This window comes from Uloborus diversus, chromosome 2 (genome assembly GCF_026930045.1).
Source record: "Uloborus diversus isolate 005 chromosome 2, Udiv.v.3.1, whole genome shotgun sequence".
NCBI classification, from domain to species: Eukaryota; Metazoa; Arthropoda; class Arachnida; order Araneae; family Uloboridae; genus Uloborus; species Uloborus diversus.
The window spans coordinates 156,456,280-156,474,089 of NC_072732.1; the positions used below are offsets into that span (position 1 = coordinate 156,456,280).

General features: G+C 33.7%; 1 protein-coding gene across 2 annotated transcripts in view; it reads right to left on the bottom strand.

Moving 5' to 3' along the window:
• Positions 1–1,109: 1,109 nt before the first annotated feature.
• LOC129217442 (nose resistant to fluoxetine protein 6-like) overlaps positions 1,110–17,810 on the bottom strand; it is a gene marked incomplete at its 5' end in the record, with an annotated part of 68,452 nt that continues 51,751 nt past the window's right edge. For both annotated transcript variants that reach the window (XM_054851741.1, XM_054851740.1), the window contains 1 exon segment: positions 1,110–1,268. In XM_054851741.1, coding sequence (XP_054707716.1) covers positions 1,201–1,268 — 68 coding nt within the window.

Below are 17,810 nucleotides of genomic sequence, written 5' to 3' on the forward strand. Positions count from 1 at the left end.
TTGCTTCAATGAATAGCACAAAAGTGCAATTTTACTGCTTTTATTAGGTTGGAGTGTCATGCTGTTAATCAGAATGGCACCAGTTAGAATCTGTGCTACACAATAAATATTCCATCAGAGACTCGCATAGGCAGATTTTTATTTGCCACAACCCGTTTTTTTCACATGCATAATGCTTTTTCATGAGGACACTCAATCACACTTTTTTCAATTCTTCTTCATAATGTTCTTTCTTTGAAATTTTTAAAGAACGAAATGCCATACGAAACAATTCGAAGCTCAGTGCGGAGTTCCGCACGGGTCGACTAGTAGAAATTATATTGCAACTGTAACGAAAACCCTTTAAAGTGGCCACCTCCTCTGAATGACCGAAATTTTAGGGAATGGAGGGGTGACTGTATTATGTGATTTAGTTATAAATATTATGTGAATTGTGAAAAAAATTAAGTGCTGTTTACTGGTCACATTTTGATTAAATTAACAACATGCATTAAGTTTAAAAAATGTTCATCAAAATGATTGTAAATCGATCGTTTTTCCCAAAACGTGAAAATGTGTCACTTTCCTTGCCTGGGTGCGATATGTTTCTTTGCAAACGAAGGTGTAGTTAACAGGCCTCAAAGTACAATACTTAAGTTGGCCGGGCAGGTATTCTTCTATATTTAAGTTTCAATATTCTCACAGTTCACAAACTCCTACATTTTTCATTGGAAGTTAAACATGACCCCAAAATGTACAAAAACATATTTAGAAGAAAATAAAAGGAAGAGGGAAAAAGAGACTTCATCTGTAATGTTGACTTATGTACTAAACTTGTTTAAATTTACTTTTATGAAACAACATGGATGATTTTACTTACAAGTTATTTTTTATACATCAATTATAGTGTATCATGTTAACTTTAGGTGTACCGTTTTAATTTTATTGGTCTAGTTCACTCTGCTTTTGCTAGAGATGTAAAATTTCTGGATATTTTGAGACGGTGGAAAAGTATTTTTCTTGAGAAATTAGGGGCATGCAACAGCTATATTTTCTTTGAAAAAATAACAAGTGTTCAGTTTGTGCTAAAAATAAAGACTAATAACAAAATTATGAATTGCTTTGAAAATAATTTATTGAGTTATGAAAATGAGTTCAAATGATGCATATATTCAAGACTTCTTCGGTAAGAGTGCTCTTTCCAGTGCAACAAATGGAGATTCAAACAGCAATGATAAAAAGATGGAGATTGCATAAGTGAGGCACAAATTTCCTAGGAAGGTATATAACTGAAAAAAAAAATGTTGTTCAGATTCAGCTACTAAAAAGTCATGTTACATAAAGCACTGAAGTTAAATTTACTGGTGTGTAGACGATTAATATCCCCTACTCCTTTGAACCACTTCAAATTTGTCTCACATCTTGTATTAGGGAGGAAGATGAAGCTTTAACTTTTAAAATGCTAATACAGTAGACTTTATTCCTGCATTTCATGGGACATACAGAATTTGGACTATATATTCAATTAAAATGAATATACAATTGCTCGGTACTTTTTCATCATTTGGGGATTCGCCCCGGGCCCCAACACTTCTTAGGATGACCAGTTAAATCTTTGCGAAGGAAATTTTTGAAATAATTTTTCAGATAGATCAAGTAAATAAATTCCTATTAAAAAGGTTATTTATTTCAATAAGAATGACCTTACAAACTTCAAAATAACTCAATTTTTGAATTGCCAGAGTGCTAGGTTCCTTAGTATAACACCCCCCTGCTACTTGGATTCTAAGGTACAGGGTTCTTATTCCCCCTAAATTTCTTAAAAAAAAATTTCAGCTCCTAAACTTGTACTAAAATTTTATTGGTGTTCCTAAAAAAAATGAAATTTTCACAGTGGTCTTTTTAGTAGAATTTAAGTGGTTTTTTAAGAGGAGGAGTCCCTTCACTAAGTACAGGTAGTTATCAAAATAATGGAAACACTTGAGATTTATCAGGAATTCTTTATTAATATGGTGTAGGACCGCCTTTGGCATGCAATACAGCTTGGATTCGCCGAGAAATCAATTCATACAAGTGTTGAATAGTGTTCAACGAAATTGTATACCATTATTCATGGAGATATTGTGAAAGCACTGGGCGAGGCGATGGTGGAGTTATATTGATACGATATCGATTGCTCTAAAATAGACCAAAACGGTTTAATTATATTAAGGTCAGGTGACTACTGCCCAAGGCACATGTTCATCAAACCATGATTGAACAAGTCCCGCTGCATGGATAGGTGCATTATCTTATTGGAAAATTCCAACTCTTTCGGGAAACAAAGTTTGCATCGTAGTATAGAGCTGATCAGCTAAACTCTCTCTATACTTGTCCCCAGTGATCCTTTCTTTCAGGCTTACAACTGGTCTAGCGAAAAACCCCGACATGGCTGCCCATATTATGACAGATCCTCCTTCATGCTTGACAGTTGGAAGGAGAGAATCACAATCATACGCTTGTGCTGATGTCCTCCAAACATGTACGCGTCCTGTAGCAGGGAAAAGTTAAAAACGTTTCGTCAGACTATATTACAATCTTCCACTCATCAATCAACCAGGATTTGTGAGTGTGGCACCACTGTAGACGACGTTTAGCATTAATATCTGTGACAAGTGTTTTGGGAATCTCTGCTCTGACGTAAATGTTCTGTTTATAGTGGTGCCTTCTGAGTGTAACCACTCACACTGGTGAATCCAGATATTGATGGAGTTCTGTGGTCACTTTTGCTGCTGTTGTTTATTTTTTAGAACTTATAATCCGCATCGGTATCCGTCGATCTCTTTCACTGAGCTTCTCCTTCGCCCACTATTTTGCTTTGCCGAGCTTGTCTCACCGCAATCTGTGTATGCTGTCATGACTTTCGATACTGTACCTTTAGAAAAGTCAAAAAGTCGAGATGTTTCAGTTACAGTTGCTCCAGCTAGACGCGTTCCAACAGTTTGGCCTTTTTTTAATTTGAGAGGTCCGACATTTCACGTGCCTGTAAAAAGTCCAAGACTTCCAGAAGTTCAATTAAGCCAACATTTACTACCAGAATATATACATTGCTAATTATGAAAAAACCAAATGTCTAATTCTATTCTTTATTACGTACGAAGCGCATTCAAAAATGTCACTTTTTCACAGGTGTTTCCATTATTTTTATAACTACCTGTATTTCATCGCAAAACAAACTACAAACTTTTCCGTTGATATTTAATCTAATTAATAGACAGTTCACAAAATATTTCTTTGAAAATCAGACCGTTCACAAAATTCTTCCTCTGAAAAAACGAACCATTTAATGTTTAAAACAGATGTTATACAACTCTACCTGAAGGAAACATACAATGCCTGAAATTTTTACTATCTAAACTTTCTTACACGCCTATCTCAATCATTTATGAATTTCAGAAGCCATTTGCATTCTCTTCCGCAAAACTCTCGCATTTTAATTTACTCTGTAGTTTCAAGGTTTGGACATCAATTATTTGATTTTATTCTTGCTATTAGTCGGAACCTTGCACTTGAACCGATTCAAATCATTTGCATCCTTAAACGTTAGCCTTAATTTTTATCAAGTTGTATCTTCGGTTGATTAGGGTGTTTGCGAAAGCCTTAGAATTCAGAAATCAGGGCATTCAGCAGGTCTAGTAAACTTAGGCAAACGTGGTAAAATACTTGTGAGAAGCACAAATCAAGAATTTATTTTCGTCGCCCATTCAAAATTCTGTTTGCTATGTCAACTTTGATTTTAATTGTTCCAACAGTTCTTAAAAATTTCTGCTCAACAATTTTTTCATTGCATACTTTTTCTGCTTTAAAAAATGCATGGGGGGGGGGGGGGGGGTCAGAGTTGAAAGCAAGTATGTGGGCTTTGATAATAAGTAACAGATATTTTTAGTACAATTATCTGTTTAAAATCAAATAATTGTTGTGAGTCTGAAGAACTTCATGTAGGGGAAATTTTTTTTGCAAATTGAAGAAGTAAAAAAAATAACAAACAATTTTTAGTTTTTTTAAAGAAAAATTTAAAGTAAATGTGCATTATGAGAAGTTAGTAGAATTTATAAAAATGTGTCATTACTGAATAAAATATGAAAATCATTTTACAATTAAGATTTTCCCAATTTTACTGGCATTGGAAAATCAAAGTTTCATTTGTATCATCTCTTTGTCACCGTAATGTTGATAGTTAAAAGCAGTGAAGGATTATCATAAATCACACAAAAAGTACATTAGTTTTATAGGTCCAAATTTTTCTTATAGCCTTAGGCTTATAAAGATGGATCTCAATGGCCAGAGCATATGAATAATTCATTTTTAATTTTCTAAATAACATTTGTAACTATGGAGGAGAGAGAAGAATACAAACTAAAAATTGTTGTCGCTTCAAAGAGAGTCGTAACATTGACCATAACAGGTCGCATGAGTTCACTTCACAATCTGTAGGTTCCACACTACAGTATTAATAGTTGAAAAGAAAAATGACAAAGAATAAACTTGAAAAGTAATCAACTAGGGGGTAGAAAATCTAGATTTGCAGATTTGTTGAAATAAAATATATTAATGAGTTTTAAAAAAATGAAAGTTTAGCTCTATGTCAATTAAAAGAGGATACGAAAAAAACTTGAAAGCCCCAGTAGGCAAGACATTATGGAAATTACTTTTGAACATAATTTAATATCTGTAGGAGCCAGTCAATTGCAAAAACTTCGAATTGTACATCCTTGATAGTGAAAAGAGCAAATTTTGAAAAGATCAAATTCATAAATTAGTTTAAAAAATTATTATTTCTCTATTGTTTCAACTCTTTCTTTGTGAAAGTACTATAAGAGATAAAATTTATTTTCAGTTTGGTTAGTCCGTTGTCTTGTAATTAACTATAATCCGGGTACCTGTTTGTAATGAAACAAAATTTTTAATTACCCCTAAAATTTTGTCAAAGGGTTCCTAAAATCCCCCTACAATTTTGAAAGTCTACTGAGAGGCCTGAAGGTCGGAAATACCAATAGATGTGATGATCGCCTACACTAACAATTATATTAACTATTCTCTGGTGGGGGAAAGTGGTCAATGGGGTTAAGTGGTCATAATTCAAATAAATGGCTATAGCTTGGAAATTAATGTTCGAATGAATGTGAAAATTTTATTTTAGAGTAGTGCATTGAGAAACTACATTTTAAATACAAAATTTTACAAATGGCAAAATTTTATTTGGCAAAAAGAAATATTTTGTGTAAATATGAAATTTTTTCAAATCTAAACACCTTTTTTAACTTCCATGAGAAATTTTGTTTGTTAGAATTATGAACAGATTGACTGCACAGGAAGCTTCCTACATGTCTCAAGAACTCTTACTCATTAGCAGTTAGCTGAATCTATTTTGAATAATTTTTTAGAACAATTTAAGTAAGATGGGGTAAAGTGGTCATAATATTAGGCTTAACGAATATTGTTCTTCTTAAGTTACTTAATCTTTAAGTATAAGGCAGATATAAATTAAATATAAATTTCACTTAATATGTATTGTTTTTAAAATACACAGGGTTAAATATACGAGTATATGCGTATGTATACGCATATACTCATATGTATATGGGTATGTATACGCATATACTCGTGTAGGCACGTATATATACGCATTCACATAAATGCACCAATAAACAAGTATTTGGGTATCTGCAAGTATTTTTTATCTATACAGATATCAGGGGTCTGGCCAGAGGATATTTGGGTCCGTTAACGGACCCTTCACAAAAATCCGATCAACCAAAATGGACCTTTCACAAAATCCCGATCAAACAAAACGGACCCTTCACAAAATTCTGATAAACAAGATCGGATCTTTCACCAATTGTTTATTGAAAGAGCAAATCTGAAAGCATAATAAGACCTATTTCTATGTGTAAAACCGATAATTTTTGGAACCTTTTTTGAAGTCAAATTAGAGGGATCAGTTTATACAAAATCTGCTAATTTTGCAACAAAAAAAAAAATCGCCATTCTTGCGATGGTCCTGCAAAGGATAAATAATTGCTACTGCCAAATAAATATAATGGCTGTTGTTTGTTTCTTGGAAAGAAATTAAGCTGCCTGAAAATAAGTTTGGTTTTAAATAATTTTGTTTGTTTGTTTTATCACAGTTAATTAGCAGCGGTGTTGTTGTAAACTTTTCTGAAAAGGCGTTGGTAAGTACTTTTCTCCCCACTCATGATTTAATAAACAACAATAATATGTATCAGCAAAATGAACTTAGAACTGCAAAGGGATAGTAAGGGTGGAGAAAAATATGATCACTTCAGATAGGGTTAATAACTTCAAAATTATCACCATTTAGCGTGTCTGGCGTTGAACCTTTATAATGACTTGATTAGAAAATATTCTCATCTTTTTACCAGCTTGTCAATATTTGCGTTTTTAACGATGAGGTGCAATGTTTAACTGTTATTTTGGGAGAAAATTATATGGGTTTGATTTTTCGATGCTAACAAGAATGATTAACTTTAAATAAACGCTTTTAATTACCGTTTTTTTTCTTTAGATGGTCTACATTTTGAAAAATGCAATCTTTTAACATCTGATATGAGAATCATATTTTGTTCTTTTTTTTCAAGCTAACTTCGTTTTATTAGGATGCAAATAAATGGAAAGTCTCTTTATTTTCGTTAGAACTCTCATTTCAAGTTTTTTCAACAAAATTCTATTTTCTTTTATGAGTCAAAAATTAAAATGCTGAATCGATGGTTTAATTTTTTTTTTTCCTTTTGCTTCAACTGTGTCCACATATATTAATGATATGTTTATCATAGGACTCTAAAATGCAATTTTAAAATAATTTTATCAAAAATATTTCTTGTACAAGCCGTTTTTATATTTTTGATGCCTTCACTTTAAGAATTGCGATCTCTTTGCATCCGCTATGGGAATCCGATTTTTCGAATTTTTGATGTTTAGTACGCTTTGTTAAGAAGTAAACAATTAAAATCTATTTTTATTTTGTTAAAATCAGGGAATTTATAAGTTTTAAACGAAATTCTGTGCTTTTTAAGAGTGTCTTGGGTCAAAAAGTTAAATGCTGAACCTCCTTGTCTGATTTTTTTCTTTTTTTTTTTTTTTTGTTACAATTATCTTAAATACTGTACAAAAATATTTCTAGTATAATTTAACCCCTTCAGTCGGAATTATGAAGTATTGGACCAAAACTGTTGATATTTGGTACACAGTGTACTATGGTAAAGGGCATCAAAATTTTGAGTTTGTAAGAGAAAAATTATAAGAGTTATGGCATGTCCAATATTCTGGACTTATATTTTTGAAATCAATATTTCATGTACAAAAACGATAAAATACCGAACAAACTTCATTACAAAATGTTCTACAAACAATTATAAAACATAATATAAGCGTTTGAAACGATTAATTAAAGATTATATATTTTTAAAAAAATCAGGAAGAAAACCTCGCTTGTCAGATGAAAATCCACGGTTGGAAAAATGAGCCACTCTGACGTCTTATAGGTCAGTGTTGTCAATCCCAAAACGAAAAATTATTTCACAGATTATAATAAGTAGAATGTAAAGATTCCACTACAAAAAAATCAACTAATTAAATCAATTATTAAATGATTACTCGCAGCAATCAGAGTTAGGATGCTTACTTTGGAGGGTGAGTTAGCATTAGGCTGTAGGCGTGTAGATGGGGTAAACACTCCAGAGGGAAAGGGGGAAGTTAGCAAAAAGGAGGTTGGCATTAGCTGTGTGTTAGATAGTGGGAATATTCCAGAATTAAAGGAGGAAGTTAGTAAAAAGGATGTGGGAATTAGCTGTGTGTTAGATAGTGGGAAAATTCCAGAGGTAAAGGGCAAAGTTATTGCTGAGGCGACTGACTGGGAAACAAAGGGTATAATTTTGGGAGATTCAATGGTGCGTGAGGTGGGAAACTCAATAGGCAGAGTTAGACGTAAGGTGGCTAGATGTTGTTTGCCAGGGGCTCGGGTGAGAGATGTAAATAGGGTTGCTGAAAAGAAGGGGGTATTTAATAAAGAGGATGTAGTTACTTTGTGGGTGGGAACTAACGATGTAGGCCATAGTAACAATGATGAGTTTACAAAGGAATGGGATTCCCTGTTGGACAAAGCAACCAACTGTTCGGCAAATGTCCAAGTGGTTGGTTTGCTTCCCAGGTATGGAGTGCATAGGAGTTGGTTAAACCAACGGGCTAGGTGTATGAACCTGGTACTCAAGGAAATTTGCGTTAAGCGTAGTATCAGGTTTATTGATGTGTGGAGTAGATGTAAACGAGATTGGATTGCTAGGGATGGCCTACATCTGAGCTCTACAGGGGTCAAAATGGTGAGTGGTTTGGTTTTAGAGGCTTCAGAATCAAAAACTAAGTTGGAATGGGGGGCATGGTTTAAGGAGCAGAATTCGAAAGGGTAGGGTCTGGTGGGGTAAAGTGGTCATAAAATCGTAGGTTTTCAACTTAGGTGAATAATAAATACAATAAATTATTTAAACACTTTAACTTTTTTTGTTTTTATTTTACATTGCATTATTAAAGAACACGGTACATTGAGTTTTAGGAAAATAAATATTGATTTAAGTAGCATTATAACACTTTCTTTTCCCTTTGTATTTATGACCACTTTACCCCATGGGGTGGGGGAAAGTGGTCATAGCATGGGGTAAAGTGGTCATAGTTAAAAATAGATGCAAAACCATTATAAACAACCCTAATATTTGTATATTTTGCTTATTTTTATAGTTACAAGTACATGCACAAGCATATGTGAGTATACACGAGTATATACGTGTCGTGTAAACATCAGTAAACACGTTCATATATGAGTAGACACGTGTATGCATCAGATACATGCATGCACGTGCTTACTCGAGCATATACGTATATATAAGCATGTATACGTGATTAGCTACAGGAGTGTATGCGTGTATACACGAGTATATACGTGTCACGTGTATGTACGGGTATATATGTGTGTAAACGAACATCATATGAGTGTATGCACTTATATCTTGAGTATATAGATGCATACCTGAGTATATACGTGTACAGTAGACGTATACATGCATATATAAGTGTACATACACAAATATACGGGTATACACGAGTTAATTCGTGGATACATCCAGTGTATGTTTGGGGATACAAGTCTACTCACATTGTGAAGCACGCGTATACGTATGTATACGTGCAAACATGATTATATACCTGTATAGACGTATATACGTACATTTAGGTGTATACACAAGTACATGTATGTATACACGAGTATACAAGCTTATATACATGCGTGCCTACAGAGTGAAAGCAAGCTCTTGTGCAAAAATCTAAGGGGTGTGAAAGGGGAGGATAAGAAGCAAAGAATTATAAGGAACTTACGTTCGCTGACGCGCTACATGCACACAATGCCAGAAACTAATGGATGCAAAACAAATAACCAATTTGTTACACAAAGATGATTTTGTCCAAGATTTTAGTTTTTAAGAAATATTTAAAGCAGTTGTTAAAAGTTTCGGCCTGTAGCTCTAATACAAGCATCGCAACAAAGGCGCATCGGCTGATGAAAGTTTTTTCAAAAGTCTCGATATTGTAACAGAGCGTGCTTTGTGATTGTGGCGCACATATATCACAGCTGAAGGCCGCAAATTTCATCAATCGCTTTAAAATTTTCTTGAAAACTAAAATGTTGTGTAAAATTGTCTTTGTGTAATAAATTTTTGACCAGTTTTGCATCCATCAGTTTCTGGCTTTGCGTGCATGTAGCGCGTCAGTATTGTGTTTGTTTTCTTATGTGATTCTTGCTTCTTATCCTCCCCTCTAACACCTTTTAATAATTTGCTTAAAAGTTTAAACTCACCCTGTATACTTGTATATCATATGCTTGTATGTAAGTGTCTACTCGAGTACGTACGCGTATATGAGTGTCTACCTGAGTATATAAGTGTTTATATATATAGACGAGTATATACGTTATAGTCGAATGTATATCTGTATAGATTAAAAATACTTGCAGATACCCATATATGTATTTATTGGTGCATTTATGTGAATACGTCTATATACGTGCCTACACGAGTATATGTGTATACTTATGCATATACTCGTATATTTAACACCATTTACTGAAAAAACAATACATATTAAGTGAAATGAATATTTAATTTATATCTGCCTTATACTTAATGATTAAGTGACATTAGAAGAACAATACTTGTTAAGCCTAATATTATGACCACTTTACCCCATCTTACTAAAATTTTTCTAAAAAATTATCTAAAATAGATTTAGCTAACTGCTAATGAGTAAGAGTTCTTGAGACATGTAGGAAGCTTCCTATGCAGTCAATCTGTTCATAATTCTAACAAACAAAATTTCCCAAGGAAGTTAAAAGAGCTCTTAAGATTTAAAAACTTTTCATATTGGCACAAAATATTTTTTTTTACCGAATAACATTTTGCCAGTTGTAAAATTTTGTACTCAAAATGTAGAGTTTCTAACTACCCTACTCTATAATAAAATTTTCACATTCATTCGAACATTTATTTCCAAGCTATAACCATTTATTTGACGACTGACCACTTTACCCCATTGACCACTTTCCCCCACCAGACCCTACTAACTATCGGGATTTTAGTAGAAACGGAAATAGGGTGGCTAATAAGAGAAAAGATTTTAACACTTGGGATTCAAACAATCGTGCAGCATTAAATAAAAGTAAGATAGGCTTACTTAAGGTTTTTTATACAAATGCTCGTAGTATTAGGAACAAGATGGAAGAATTGAAAAGCATAATTATAGACGAGAGGTTGGATATTATTGGAGTTACCGAGACATGGGCTACCGAAAGTGATGATGATTTATTATCTATTGCTGGGTATAATTTGTTTAGACAAGATAGAGTAGGTAAAAGAGGTGGTGGGGTTTTATTTTATGTCAGAGACACTTTAATTTGCAATGAATTGGTAATTAATGATAAACCTAATGAGATTGATATGATTTGGCTGGAGTAGATTAGTAATAGGGGCAAAAAACTACGTTTGGGGAATATTTATAGGCCACCCAACTTAAGCCAGGGTCAAGACGAACAGATGTTTAGTATTATTAGTGACATTTCTAGCAAGGGGTCAGTCATCATAATGGGAGATTTTAATTTTCCAGGAATTGATTGGAATAATTTTTACCATAGTAATAGCAGAGAAGAGGATTTTTTGAAAGTAATTGGTGACTGTTTCTTAGATCAAATTGTAACTCAGGGTACTCGACAGGACGCGATTTTAGATCTAGTTTTCTGCGACATGGAAGGCTCTGTTCAGGGGTTATGTGTAGGGGAACACATTGGAGATAGTGACCACAACAGTATTAGGTTTGGGATTAAATTTGATATGCACAAAGTAGAGAATTTTAGGTTTGTGCCCAATTTCAGAAATACTGACTTTGTGGCACTTCAGCAGAGTTTGAAAGCAGTTTTTTCTTCTAGATTGGACAATAGCGATGTGAATCTTCAGTGGGCAGAGTTTAAGGAAAATCTAGCGAATACGGTTAGGGATCATGTTCCTTTTAGGAGAAAGGGTGTCAACACTAAAATTTGGCCAAAGTGGTTCTCCAGGGAAACTAAAGACGCTCTAAATTACAAGCAAGCTGCTTTTTATAGGTTTAGAGAAACAGGTCACAGTGCAGATAGGCTCCAATATTGTAAGGCAAGGCGTAAATTTAAGTATTTGGTACGGATTCAGAAAAGAGAGTTGGAGCAAAGACTGGCAGATAACATAAACAGGAATCCCAAGAGGTTTTTTGCATACGCTAATTCGGGGAAAGTTCGAAATAGTCATATTGGGCCACTGGTTGATGAGCACGGAATTTTAATTCAGGACGATAGTGATATTGCTAATGTTCTTAATAACTTTTTTTTGAGTGTTTTTAACGATAACTGTATCTCAACAGTTGACAGCAACAAGACACAAGCTATAGTACAGCTTGAGGACTTTGTATTTTCCAGGGATGACGTTTTACTTCATTTGAAAAAAATTAAAGAGACTAAGGCTTCGGGGCCAGATAATATTTATCCGAAAATTTTAATTGAATGTGCAGAGGAATTAGCAGATGTAATCGCAAACATTTTCAATGCTTCTTATAATTCGGGGACAGTGCCAGAGGACTGGAAGCTGGCTAACATTACACCGCTCTTCAAGAAAGGGTCTAAAGGGAGTGCGGGAAATTATAGACCTGTGAGTAACTTCGGTGGTTTGCAAAATTTTTGAAACATTGATGAAAATTAAGATAGTAAATTTTCTAGAGACTAATAATCTATTGACTAGTTTTCAGTACGGTTTCAGGAAAGGTAAATCTTGTGCAACTAATTTATTACATTTCTATGACAAAGTTACCATGGCTTTGGACAATAAGAAGCCTGTAGATGTTGTTTGCATTGATTTTCAAAACGCTTTCGATAAGGTACCGCATGTTGCTCTACTTAGCAAATTAGCTGATATAGGAATAGGAGGGAAAACTTTCACTTGGGTAAAAAATTGGCTGACCGGAAGGAAGCAAAGAGTAGTTGTAAGGGGAAATTGTTCTAATTGGAGTGAGGTCTTAAGCGGGGTTCCTCAAGGATCAGTGTTAGGGCCTGTTTTGTTCATTGTCTTTATGAACGATATTCACAAAAATATTTCTGGGAACATGAATTGTTTTGCTGATGATGTCAAAGTTATGGGGACTGTAGAAAATGAAAAACAAGCAAATCAGCTGCAAGAGGATCTAGATCATATTACGGAGTGGGCTGATAAATGGGGTATGGCTGTTAATGTTGGGAAATGTCAAGTGCTACAGTTAGGGCATGGAAATAAGTGTACAAGTTATTATTTGCAAGGTTCAGTCATTAGTCAGGCAGACAAAGTTACTGATCTGGGGGTCCTAATAAGTCAGGATTTAAAGTTTAGCCAACAGTGCAGCATTGCTAGCAACAAAGCCAATAAGATGCTTGGGTTTATCAATAGATCTATTTCAAATAAATCTAAAGAAATTCTTCTGCCCTTATATAGAAGTTTGGTAAGACCCCATTTGGAGTATGCTGTTCAGTTTTGGTCTCCTTATCTTAAGAAAGACATTAATGTATTGGAAAGGGTTCAAAGGCGGGCTACAAGGCTAATAAGTGGACTTTCCCACTTAGATTATGATTCCAGGCTTAGAAGGCTAAAAATGTACAGTCTTGAGCAAAGAAGAGACCGAGGGGACATGATTCAGCTGTTTAAATTTATTAAAACGAAAGATGTTACGGGGCTAAAGTTTAACACTGAAAACAGGACAAGGGGTCATTGTTTTAAGCTATTTAAATCTCAGGCTAACATGGATATTAGGAAAAATTATTATTTTAGCAGGGTAGTGGAATCTTGGAACAGCTTACCGGAAGAGGTGGTAATGAGCAAAGGAGTAGACAGTTTTAAGAGGGCCATTGATCTTCACTGGGGATTGTAAATTGACTAGGACCAGTCTAGCTGGGCCCAGAGCCTGTTGCTGGTCGTCACTTTTGTATTTGTATTTGTATTAGCAGCTGTTTAAAGTGTATGTCCGGTATACCGGACACCATGTCTAAAGGGGTCAACATAATGTAGAATGTAGTAGATAAATATAGATAAATATTGATATTTGAGAGGAGCGATGCCCCCCCCCCCCCCGCCGCCAATTACTAGAAAAATACTGCAGCATGATATTCTTGATATAGAAGAGGAAAACACTCAACTTTAAGTTTAAATGATGCAGTTTGTGCCATCTCTAAATTCTAAAATTTCGTTTTAAGATTTTTTTTTTAATTTTATTTTCTTTTTTTTTTTGCGATATATTTTGATTTTTCACAAAATTAATTCATTTTTCACAAAATTATTTGATTTTTCACAAAAAACGGACCCTGTGAAAAATCCTGGACAGACCCCTGGATATACATTCGACTATACACGTATATACCCGCTTCTGCTCGTATATATATACGAACACTTATATACTGAGGGAGACACGTATATAAGCGTACGTACTGTAGTAGACACTTACATACAAGCATATGATATACAGGGTGAGTTAAACTCTTGAGCAAATTATTAAAAGGTATTAGACGGGAGGATAAGAGCAAGAATCACAAGAAACATATTGACACAAACTCAACGCTGACGCGCTACATGCACGCAAAGCCAGAAACTGATGGATGCAAAACAGGTCACAAATTTATTACACAAAGATAATTATACAGAACATTTTAGGTTTTGAGAAAGTTTTAAAGTGATTGAGGAAATTTGCGACCGGCAGCTTTAATACATGCATCGCAATCACTCTGTTGCAATTACGAGACTTTTCAAAAACTTTCATCAGTCGCTGCGCCTTTTTTGCGATGCGTGTATTAGAGCTACTACAGGCAGTAACTGTCAACAACTGCTCTAAGTATTTCTTAAACACTAAATTGTCGGCTAAGATCATCTTTGGGTAACAATTCTGTGACCTGTTTTGCTAACATCAGTTTCTGACCTTGTGTGCATGTAGCGCGTCAGCGTAACAAGTTCCTTATGATTCTTTGCTTCTTATCCTCCCCTTTCACACCACATAGATTTTGCTCAAGATCTTAGATTCATTCTGTAAGCATTAATGTACAATAGCAGATATACTCGTGGATATACGTGGATACATGTACTGGTGTATACACGCAAATGCACGTATATACGTCTAACAGGTATACAATCGTGTTTACACGTAAACATATGTATATACTCGTGCTTCCATACATATACACACGTGAATAGACACGTACAAACATGCACTGGATATATCCACGAATTAACTCGTGTATACTCGTATAAGTATTGTATGCACACTTGCGTCGACTATAGACGCTTATACTCAGGTATGCATGTATATACTCGAGATATGTGTAAACACGCGTATGATGTTCGTTTATTACGCGTATATACTCGCATATACATGTGACACATATATACTAGTGTAGACCACATATTCACTCCTGTAGGTAATCAAGTATACATGCTCATATACTCGTGTATACACGTATATACGTAAGTAGGCCCGTGCACGCATGTATCTGATGTATACTTTTATCTATTCATATATGAACATGTTTACTCATGTCTACATGACACATATAGTATACTCATGTATACCCGCATATACTCATATATATACTTGCAACTATAAAAATAACCTAAATATACAAAAATTAGGGTTATTTGTAACGGTTTTGCATCTATTTTTAACTGTGACCACTTTACCCCATGCTATGACCACTTTCCCCCACCCCATGGGGTAAAGTGGTCATAAATACAAAGGGGAAAGAACATGTTATAAAACTACTTAAATTAATATTTTTTTTCCTGAAATTCATTGCACCATGTTCTTTAATAATGCAACGTAAAATAACAATAAAAAAAGTTCAAGTGTTTAAAGAATTAATTGTATTTATTATCCACCTAATTTGAAAACCGCGATTTCATGACCACTTTACCCCACCAGACCCTACTAAATGCTCAAAAGCACAGTCAAGAAAATAATTTGTTGATTTTTTTTTTTTTTTGAGGCGAATGTGAAAGTTATTTTCTTTCAATTCTTAGCACAGCTAAAGATTTTCTATGACAAAATTTCAAGGATGACGTAATCAGCAATAAACCACAATGATTTTTTTCAGATTTGACAGGCAATACACTTCACAAGCTTAAAAATCGGGAAATGTTTTGAAATAAAGATAAAATTTTGCATTTCAATATTTCGACTTGTCCAAGCTTAAATTCAAAATAGTCTACAGTATGAGAAATTAGATGTTAGAACTGAATTTTCAGTAGAAAATATTGGACCATTGTGGTAAAACAGAATAAAATAGCTAAAAAAGAAAATTTGCTATCCACGGAAGGGACATTTGACAATATGTGTTTTATCAATGATGAAATAATTAAATATTTTTTGTTATCTATATATAAATAAGAGAGACGGTGTTTGTTTATACCGATGGACCAAACCCCCCATAGCGCCTACAGCTCTAAAAATTGGCACAAAAATCGAACATAGCCTGGGGCATGGGCACCTCAAACCCGAAATTCTTAATTTCTAATTAGTTTTTTCTTAATTAAATTTTTTATGTGATTTTTAGCTCTTTTTTGTGTTTAATTCGTCACAGACCCCCAACCAATCACGCCCAGGAAAATATTTTTTGTACCATAGTATAAGGAATTTAATTTCAAATTTGACGACTGAAAAAACTTTGAAGATTGACCAATTTTTCTTTTTTTTAAATGAATTTTTGAAAAAACTTTTATTTTTCGTTTCCCCCCCCCCCCCCAAGTTTAAATTTTTTTCTAAACCGATTCCCCAAAAAGTATAAGATGTTTCTTTCTGAAAATTTAGTATGTAGTAGTTAAAACTTGTCTTCCTCTTCAGAAAAAAAAAAAAGTTTTCAAATACGCAATAGCTTTTTTTTTTTTTTAAAAACTTTATGAAATTGACATTTTACCTTCTTCAGAATTTTTTTTTTGTTTAAATATGCATTAGCTTTTTTTACATTTTTTTAAAATTCAAAGTGACACATTTTTCCTGGTAGGGAGAAAAAATATTTCTTCATTCTGTGATGTCATGATAGGGCTACGGTAGCGGTTGAATAGTAGAACCGGTGGTTTCTTGATTTGGTTATTGCGCCGTTGTCATATTTGTTTACGGATGTTCATTGTGCGAATGTTAATTGATTTTGATTGTTAATTCTTTTCAATTTGAAAGTCGCTTGGCGTGATTGTAAGCAATGGAGTTGCGAATTATTTGTTTATTTTGCAAAACATTTTAAATTGCAAAGGATTGCATTTTCCTTTTTAAAGGGTGTTCATGTATTTTAGTTAAAAAATATGATTACTGGTTATTTGACATTGGGGGGGGGGGATTTTTTTTTATTTTTATTATTCTAGCTTTTCAATAGTTAAATGTTTCATACAGGGGTATGTGATTTCCTTTTTGTCCTAGATGTACCGTGTTTTTTTAATTGTGTTGTTTTTCTGCTGGGGAGTTGAATTCTTTTTCATACGGGATATGGGATTTCCTTTTTGTCCTAGATGTACCATGCTTTTTAATCATTGCAATTGGTTATTGGCCAGAGTTTGTTTTGCTGTATCTACTTTATGTAACATATTTGCGTACTTAATTTAATATATTATGGTGTGTCTTTTTTTTTTGCAAACTACGGGGAACAAGGAGAGAACTTTTTTTTTTTTTGCACTATTTAAGTAAACGATTGAAGTGCAGTTTTTTTAATGATCTTTGTTTGCAATTTTGGCGTAAAAAGGTGAATGACACAAAACGCAACTGGAAATAGGTATAGAAAATACGAAATAGATAGGTATAGATTAATTATTGATAAAGTTCATTTTCAAAACATTAAAGTACATTTTTAAGGTCTTAAAAAGATTTTATGGAATAACTGCAGGGCTTTTAGCTTTAATTGCTAAAGAAAAATGAACTTCCAGGACTAAAACTGTTTACTAAGTGATTTTCAGGGACATGTCATGAAAACATGTTTATAATGTCATTTTCTTGGAATAATTGAAAACTACAAACATTTAAATTATCCTTTCTGACCCAGAAAAGTTATTTTGTCCTTTTGTTGAGTGCATTAAGAAAAGTGCTTAGTATTTTTTTAAAAACTTCCGATATTTTCCATTTTTTCCACACGACATTTGGACTGAGCTAGCGTCACTTTAGTTGTGCCATTCCTGATCAAAATAATAATTTTTGTATTCAATTAATTTAAATAGTTCTTT